The sequence below is a fragment of the Limulus polyphemus genome, unplaced genomic scaffold (genome assembly GCF_000517525.1).
Source record: "Limulus polyphemus unplaced genomic scaffold, Limulus_polyphemus-2.1.2 Scaffold1359, whole genome shotgun sequence".
NCBI classification, from domain to species: Eukaryota; Metazoa; Arthropoda; class Merostomata; order Xiphosura; family Limulidae; genus Limulus; species Limulus polyphemus.
Genome location: NW_013666969.1, coordinates 279,346 through 288,318, shown reverse-complemented (window position 1 = coordinate 288,318; position 8,973 = coordinate 279,346). Strand labels below are relative to the sequence as shown.

At 33.6% G+C, this 8,973-nt stretch overlaps 1 protein-coding gene across 1 annotated transcript; it reads right to left on the bottom strand.

Moving 5' to 3' along the window:
• Positions 1 to 277: 277 nt before the first annotated feature.
• On the bottom strand, positions 278 to 2,578 carry LOC106463245 (hemocyte protein-glutamine gamma-glutamyltransferase-like). The gene is made up of 2 exons (XM_013923247.2): positions 2,434 to 2,578; positions 278 to 529 (listed from the first exon to the last, which is right to left on the bottom strand). Exons 1-2 carry the CDS (start codon positions 2,480 to 2,482, stop codon positions 306 to 308), a joined length of 273 nt encoding a protein of 90 aa, XP_013778701.2. The 5' UTR covers positions 2,483 to 2,578; the 3' UTR covers positions 278 to 305.
• Between the last annotated feature and the right edge of the window lie 6,395 nt (positions 2,579 to 8,973).

Below are 8,973 nucleotides of genomic sequence, written 5' to 3'. Positions count from 1 at the left end.
TCAAAAGACGAAACTTTTTATGAATTGAAATTTGCCTTTTAACGATATGCTGAATTGTTTTGATTTTAAAAAGTTTATAACAGCCAACAAATATTTAGTTTTATAATATTCAACTTCGATGTCAACGATAATGGGCTTGTCGATTAAGAGTTTTACGAGAATTAACTAAATTAAATGTGCTGCATAAGATTTATTATTATTATTATTATTTCAAACGTCAGAATAAAGTTTGATAGTGAATGTTTCAATTTTGAACATGCCGCTGTGGTTAATAAATAAGTTTTTAAACGTCTAACAGATTTTAGTTATTCTAACTCACCACACGACATTTCCAGTTTAAGCTTATCTTTCTTTGGATCGTAGTCTCGATTGAACAGTAGGGTCGCAGTAAATGACAAGCCACGCCGAAGTATGAGAACAGGCTTAGGACCCTCTACAAGTTCGTACATTTGGGTGTTGTGTTTTTGAGCATTATTTCGTGGAAGGAAATCCACGCTCTCTACTTTTAGAGCCGAAGATCCAGCTTCACCTGTAGAAAGCAATAATATAATAATAAGAATTAGTGCCTGGAATGACGTAAATACAATTTTCGTAAAAAAGTAAACTTGAGTAATGAAGTTATCTTCTCTGTCTGTCTTCACCTTATCACGACTCTTTTTTTCTTATTTTCAAAGTGAGATTTCCTTAATGAGATTGGGCTTATAGTTATATGTGGCATTGCAACTATATATGTTAAAACTAATGAGGTTAATTGAACAAATGTTCACATAAAATATTTCTCTAATAAAAAATGATTACATGGCTGAAACTTTATAAATTTAAAAGTAAAGTCTGCCAGAGAATGGTGGATGTATTACATTAAAAAATGGACTATCTTTGCTGTTTCCACCACAAGAATAGAACCCCAGTTTTTAACTTTACAAGACCCTTGTTTTATCGACGTATTACACTATTTATATTTAAATAAACATTTATTGATGTGCGCAGTTAGATAGAAGAGTGTTCTTAACGAACACGAGAATGTACAATTTTCATACCGAGGATCTTTAAAGAATTTGAGTCGCCCAGACCGAGGAATCACAAAACGATTTCACTAGTCCAGGGATAGCCACCAGTAACAGTTTGTTCATAAGGAGAATTCCTTTCTAATCGAGTTCCGGTTTTATACCAGGAAATCAGCAGGAGAAGACTTTAAAGGAGGAAACTGTGAAATATCAGGATGTTTGCAAAACTAAATAAATGTTGAAGACATTGGATATTGTTAACTATACATATATAAATATAAGAAAGTACACGGAAATCCAGTTACGCATCAAAACTTTGCTATATAATTGGGAACTGAAAGCTGGTGAATAAACTTAAATCTTTGAAAAAACTTAGCAAAAATGCCTCTTGAAAGAGACCTGATCAACCATTTGTTGATTTAATCATGCGCTAAACCACTCTCTCTCCCTCCCTTAAAAAACAAAAGAAGATGCTTGAAAATAAAATCAAAAGGATGTTCATTATTGGACGAAGATATTGATCTTCTGGGAAGAAGAAACTGATGATAAATATTTATCTTGTAGTTTTCGAAAATCAACTCTGTTTTATAAATTACTTCGAATCTAAAAAAAAAGAGAATGTTTATTGACTCACTATCAAAATATGGTATCGTTCATAAAGTGTTAAATAACTCTACACCAAAAAGCTAATAATTATGATACTTTTCATGCACCGTTCATGAAGATATATGAGAGGTAAGAAAAAGGACTGCATATCTGTGAAAATATATATATTCATGTACCAATAAATCTATTTCTCACATAAGAAAGAAACAAAATCTTCAAATTTTCCGGGATTATTTTCACGTTGAAAGATTGTTCATTACGTGTTTTCAGATAGGGTTAAACATACTGAACGTGAAGATAGACTAGTTTCATTCTGTATCAGTTATGATTTAATTCATTGTTAACCTGCTAGATGTTTAAAATTACTAGAGATGAAAACAAGTCTATAATTGTTTTGTTCTTCAGGTGGGAGTTAAAAGAAGTTAACTACTTTCTACCCTTTCGGATATAAACCAACTAAAATTATCATTACAGCTTGTAGGCTCTAGTAGGAGTTGATTAAAGTTAATACATTTTATTCATATATTATCTATGTATGTATATATAGTAGGTATTATTCTAGCTCAAAGCTACACAATGGGTTATCTACGCGCTATTCACCGCAGCGGAGAAACGAACCCCGGGTTTCAGGATTAGAAGCCTCTAAGCTAACCACTCACCCACAGTATGATTTTATTTAGGGTGATCTAAATAATGCAGCGAAGACTTGTAGCAACTCGGCTACGCAGAGCCACTACAGTTTTTCCTCAAGTAACATTAACTGTACGAACTAGAAAGAAAATGTAATTTAGAATATAATAAATCGAGAGTGTGAACTACATACCGTTCTCGGTGTGGTTCAACTCTCTTCTTTTCTCGTACTCTTCTAACATCTTTCTTAGAAGGTCTCGCAGATAACCGTTATAATCATCCAGGTCACGGGCATTATCGCTGGAGACTGTGTTGTTGGACACGTCCGACAATGGAGGCTAACTATAAAGTTCTTCATAAGTTATAATTTATCTTCGTTTAATATAAAGAGTTTTTAAAGCTAATTCCAACAGCTACTTTAGTTATATACGAAGTTGACATTAATTAGTAAAGTATATCGTAGTGAGAAAAATACTTGGCTTGTGTTCAGAAATCTTGACTCGGAAGATGTACAGTTTTGAAAGACTCTCGTAACTGATTCTTACCATTACATGATGTATTGAGAAACTGGTATTTCCAAAGCTGTTTTCTCAATTATGTATATAAAAGAGATCACTAGCTCACTTGCTCTAAAATATCACGAAAGTTATCATATTAAATTTGTTAACTTATTAATTGGAAATTGATTATCAGAAAGAGGGCGTCTGTACTAGGCTTTTCTGTAGCTTTATCTGATTTAGTGACGTACACAGGAATTACAAAGTACGTGTTTGTTTGTTGAAAGTGGACATTCCATTCCCCGACGAAAACAACAATATGACGTTTTAGTGTCAGATTTTCTAATTGGGCAACGTAATATATGACGTCACATTCCTGCCCATCTGTTTTCTGTGAATTTGTTACTTTTAAGTCACACGTTATCATAATCTATGTACTTTTAGAGACACGTAATGTTTCTTCTGTTTCAGTGAGTTTCAGTTACAAGACTGTAGTGATTATACAAGCATAAAATAATCAGAGTAATTTTTATTGTAAGTTGGCACAAGTATTACGTGCTTTTACATACAAGTGGTTTAAATAATTTTTAAGATTGACACGTGCTTAAATGGTTTTTCTTTTTCTATGCTTTCTTAGTAAGCACTTTGCTTGTGTACAGTTATAGATACAATAACATTTTCATCAATCTGCTACAAAGAAAATATAACAAACCATTGTTTGACATCAATAACATCCTACGTTGTCTACCAGTAAAGAATGAGTTAATAGTAACGTCATCGAGACTGTATGACGTCTTGTACTTTGGCTAACCCATATTTTTCAAAGTCATACGAATGGCTAACACATCTAGTGAATTAGTTTAAATCTATCAGAATTGTGGTTCTGTATTTTCAAAACAAAGTATTTACCTTGAGCAACTGGAATCACGTTCAGCCCATCACGAGTTTAACTTGTTTAAGACTTGTAATCATGTTAGAATATTTTAGTTTTCATCATTCAAATCATAAACAAAAGATGAATTATAAAGGTTTCGTGATTTAAAAAGTTGCTTTAAAAAAGTGATCAGTGAAAGAGTTTTTTCGGTCTCTATTCATTCAAAATAACAATATAAATAAAGTACACACCCGATTATAAATAAATATACAGTTACAAAAAAAATAGCATGATGCAAATTTTAGTTATTTTTACTTGGATTTGAATTGGTTTATAAACGTAGCCTAGCGAAGCTTGGACCAGTCAAGGTGTCTTGCTTTATTCGGATTAAAGCAAGACACAACAACCGAAGAAACACAAATTAAGTCTTGCGGGAAGCTTGCCTTCAAAAAGACAGAACAATGTACTAATGTAACAATAACTAATTTTCCATAAATTACAGGACTAGCGATCATAACTTACAAAATATCTTTATACAAAATTAATGAAATTCGCAAACAGTAACTTCACTATGACAGGGGGCATAGCCCGGTGGTTAGGACGCTCGACACGAAATTCTTCAGGTCGTGAGTTCGAAACTCTTCACCAAACATGCTCGCCCTTTCAGCCGTTGGGGCATAAAATGTGACTGTCAATCCCACTATTCGTTGGTAAAAAAGTAACCCAAAAATATGGCGGTGGATGGTGTTGACTAGCTCTCTGTCACTTCAAAGTTAGGGACGTCTAGCGCAGGTAACCGTAGAGTATCTTTGCGCAAAATTCAACAAACAAACCACCATTTTTTATAGATTTGTAAACCATTTTACACCCGAGTTTAAACCATAAAAAGCACCCCTTTTCCGTGAAATTTAAACGCGCATGCGACTCTTTTTTTTTTTTTCTTATACCACCTCAGTGAGTGAATGGCCCGGGCGTAACATTAAATTGACCTTCAAATAGTGTATTGTTCTTAATGGTTAACAAATATTATTAATCCAGTAATAACAGTTATCATTACTTCATTCTCAGTTACATTCTTGTCTCAGTAGGTAATAACTGAACAAAATAATCACTTAAAATTATCTCTCTCATTACAACATCACCTCCTTAGTGTAGTGTTGGAGTGTAGTTAGGACTGCATATTCTCAAAACAAATGTATTTTACTTAAGAGGACTTTACTTAAAAATTAACTGTCTTTTAATGTATTTTTACATCAAACGTTACAATCAATATTCAAAAAAAATATTTTAAACTCACATTCACTTGGGTGGAGCGATGCAGTTAATATCCTGTTTGTTCTAAACCACAAAGCTACACAATGGGATATCTGTGCTCTGCCTACCGCGGGCATCGAAACCATAATTTTAGTGTTATAAGCCCGCTGACTTGCAGTTGAGCCACCAGAGGGCCAGTAAATAGCAAACATATTAGGTAATTATAGTTCAGCTATACATCAGGAATTACAGACAAAAAAAAACGTTTATACAGAATCCTTACTCAAAGTTGTAGCGTTTAATTTAACAAAGTCTTCATTGACGTGACATCATCTGGTAACACACGTCACAGTATTCTAATAACTTGTTGGCATATGAAAATATCATTACTATTCCTAATAAATTTCACGTCATTACGCTCTGTTTTCAGAATAATGTGGCTGAGAGTTGCGTCGCTTTCTGTTTACAAAGCAACCCAAAGCTTCCCCTGCAGCTCTGGAATTGACCAATTTACAGACGCCGAGAGGGGTCCTAGCGACTACAGTAAAAACAACGTAGTGGGTCAAACTGTCACTGCAGTGTTACAAGTTAGGGCCTCATAATAGAGGGAACTCTTAGCCGTCTCTAAAAATGAAAAAAAAAGAAAAAAAAACTGACTCCATTTCAATTTTTTTAATCACGCGGGGGCCTCTTAAACTTGACAAAGATTAGGGCCTCAGAATGTCATAATCCGGCATTGTGTTCTGCAACAAGATTCGGCCTGATCAAGGCTTGTCTATACGTGGTGCTGAGACAAAATCAGTGCGGAATTTTTATTAATTTGCAATCAACGTGAAAATTTCCCTAATATATCTTATAACACGAAACAAATAGTATTAATAATTTTTATTTTAAGAAATTGTTTACGAATAGAACCTTAGTGTTAAAATGGGTTGATGGTACTGTTGCATTTCAAAGCAAAAGTAAAATAGTTGGTTAGAACATGACGTAGCACAAGTTTCTGGAACATAAAACTATACATATTTTGTGCATTCATAAAATTAGGAGAGATATAGAAAGGAATTTTCAAATTACAGAAAACACAAAAATATGTTCAGCACATATCAACCCTAATGATTTTATAATACCAATACACGATATTTGATTGGTCAATATATAAACACGAGGAAAGCAGTTTATAACTAAGGCTTCATTGTATATTTGAAATCTTTATTATCAAAGTTTGCAAGGATGATTTTCAACAAGTAGTGAAATAATTATACTTGTCATAAGACATTAATATTAGGAAGTTATCCTAATTATTACTATTAGATATTATTACTGATGTTCTATGACAGGTATAACTAATTATAATTCTATTTTTTCTAGAATTGTTATCCGTCCCCCGGTGGGACAGCGGTACGTCTTCGGACTTACAATGCTAAAATCAGGGGTACGATTCTCTTTTAGTTAACAGTACACACAAAGAAACCACGTGATAGTTTCAGTTGTTAAAACCTGACTTTCTATTTCAGTTGCCGTGCGGAAAGTCTTGGATTCGAATCCAAGCCGAGAAATTAAAATAAACTTGAAAGTGTCACAATAAATGTGTGGAACCTTGTATTTAATAAGAAAGATTGTGATAGTTGGAGTTAGATATTAAAAAGGGCTTTACTAGTAATTATTTTGAAATATACTTGAAATTATTACACACATTTATTGTTACCACGTGCTTTAAACATTGTTATATACTCAAAAACATCATGGTTAACAAATATTGTGGGGCTTAGTGGTTAGGGCACTCCACTCGCAATGTAGGAGCTTTTTATCAAATCTACAGTTTGGTTAAATTTTCTCTATGTATTAATATATGTATGCATTGGAAGACATTTAACTTTATAAACAATACGTTTTGATGGAATACATTCGGTCAATCTTCATGTAAATGTTGGTTCGTAAAGAAACGTTTATAGATGAAGACAACATAGGCAGATTCTGATAATGTGTATTCCAAAGCACACGCGGCCAATAGGGGAGCTAATTAAGATCACAGTAATAAGAAATTTTGCATAGACTAAGATGAGTGTAAACAAGAAACAAATCGGAATTAGGATTTTCAATCTAAGTGACACCTTATGCAAACGTGGGCTATACAGCCAAGTTAAAGACCCTAGAGTTCATGTAGATGCATTCTTAATTTTGTGCTATTTACCAGAGAGAGGGAGGGAAGCCAAACTACAGTACCTACCTCCACAAAGACTTTGTCTTTCTTTGTGAACCGAACAACGTAATTGACTGTAACTTTTATAATGAAACAACAACTGAACGTGTGGAGTACGTTCAGTGGCATCAAGTCTCGAAGATTGGATCGTTGCTAACTGCTGATTAAAAACCAGGGCAACCAATCAGCAACATCCGTCACTTACATGGCTTCTCTTAAGCGAATAGTGCGATAAACGGAAACTTTTATAACGTGCCCACAACTGAGAGTGTAAGCTGTGTTCAGAGGCATTTTGTGGGTTCGAACCTTAGGCATTCGGATTTGCAGTCTGACACGCTAAACATGAGGACATACTCGGCCCAGGATATAGACAATTATAATTTATTCAATAGATATTATAATGTATCCAGTCAATATATAATACAGTAATCAATTTACAACGATACTTTATCTCAAGTTATTTTTTATCTTGCTACATAGCTTTAACTTTCCCCCTCCTCGCTCCTGTACAAAATTAAGAGTTAAAACCCAATATTTTAAAATAATATGTAAGGCAGAAGTTGATTCTCTTGTCCTCAACTCTCACTAGTAAAATGTACAATCGTATAAGGTTCCCACCTATCATCAAACATGTTGATATATCACTCGGGGTTTTAACACCCAAAATGTTATTATCAGCAAAAACGTTCATCTTTTCAAAAAGCTACTTCCACTACTTTTATCAATTTCTAAATATGTACATGATGTCTATTCCTGTAATTGAACCTGATAATGACGCCACAACAATGACTAATTCATCTTACTATATTTATCCAACACAATGATTTAAAAGTACATTTGAATCGAATACATTCCACACGGATATTGTATTACGTAATTTTATTTTCTAAATATGATATCCATCAATCACTCTCTCCTACTAGAAGTTCACTAACTCGGACGAAAAGAGGGCGTAATTATTCAGGATTTGGTGATAGAAGGGTCAAGCACATGAATTTGCACAGGACGACTGATTTTGGGATCGGGGTGACAAAAATGAATGTCACAAAATTGGTTCTGATCACCAGCTGTTCCCTGTTAGGTAGAATCTTCATTCATTGGTAAAACATAACAGATGATTCACGGAAAGTTCGTTGAGGGGGGTGGACGGCACAGTCAACGTTTACACTGATTAAAGCTGGGGTTTCCTAAATATTTTACGTAAGATTGAGAGATTTCATCCAATTGTTTGGTCAGTTTTTTGAACTGTGTTGTAACGGGAAAAACATATAATTACTCAGTATGATATAACTCGAGGACTCCACAGGCAATGAACGGTGTGTAAGTAACTCGGTAATTTGAGGGTTAAAACTATTTTTCATGAAGTTCTTAGATTTATTTTTTTAAAAAAACATATACGGATGGCTCTAAAAAAGGGGAACACTTCATCTACTCTTCTTGTAAAAATACCAGACTGTTTCTCTAATGAGAACTTGAATGGACAGTTTGTTTCTCTGGTGAACAAAAATTAGACGGACACTCGCTTTTTTTTGCTCTGATGAAAAATCAGATGAACATTTCGCTTGTTCCTCTAGTTAAAAACTTACATAAATATACTGATTGTTATTCTGGTGAAAAAATAAATTAATATTCTTCTTGTTCCTTTGGTAAAAAAATCATGGTGGTTGTTCTTATGGAAAAAATCAGATGGAGATGTTTATTGTTCTTCTGGTAAAAAATCAGATGGATATGTTTATTGTTCCTTTAATAAAAAACATATTTTTTTTTCTTGTTCCTCTGGTGAAAAACTCAAATGAACACTTTTCTTATTCCTATGGTAAACAAAATCAGATGGAGATGTTTCTTGTTCTTCTAGTAAAAAATCAGATGATCATCTTATTTGTTCCTTTGGCGAGAAACATGAAATTA

Excerpts from the sequence above, each read along its gene's own strand:
- LOC106463245 (XM_013923247.2), bottom strand. The coding sequence starts at position 2,482 with ATGTTAGAAGAGTACGAGAAAAGAAGAGAGTTGAACCACACCGAGAAC. Across the intron at positions 530-2,433 it reads GTTGAACCACACCGAGAACG|GTGAAGCTGGATCTTCGGCT; the intron begins GTATGTAGTTCA and ends TGCTTTCTACAG.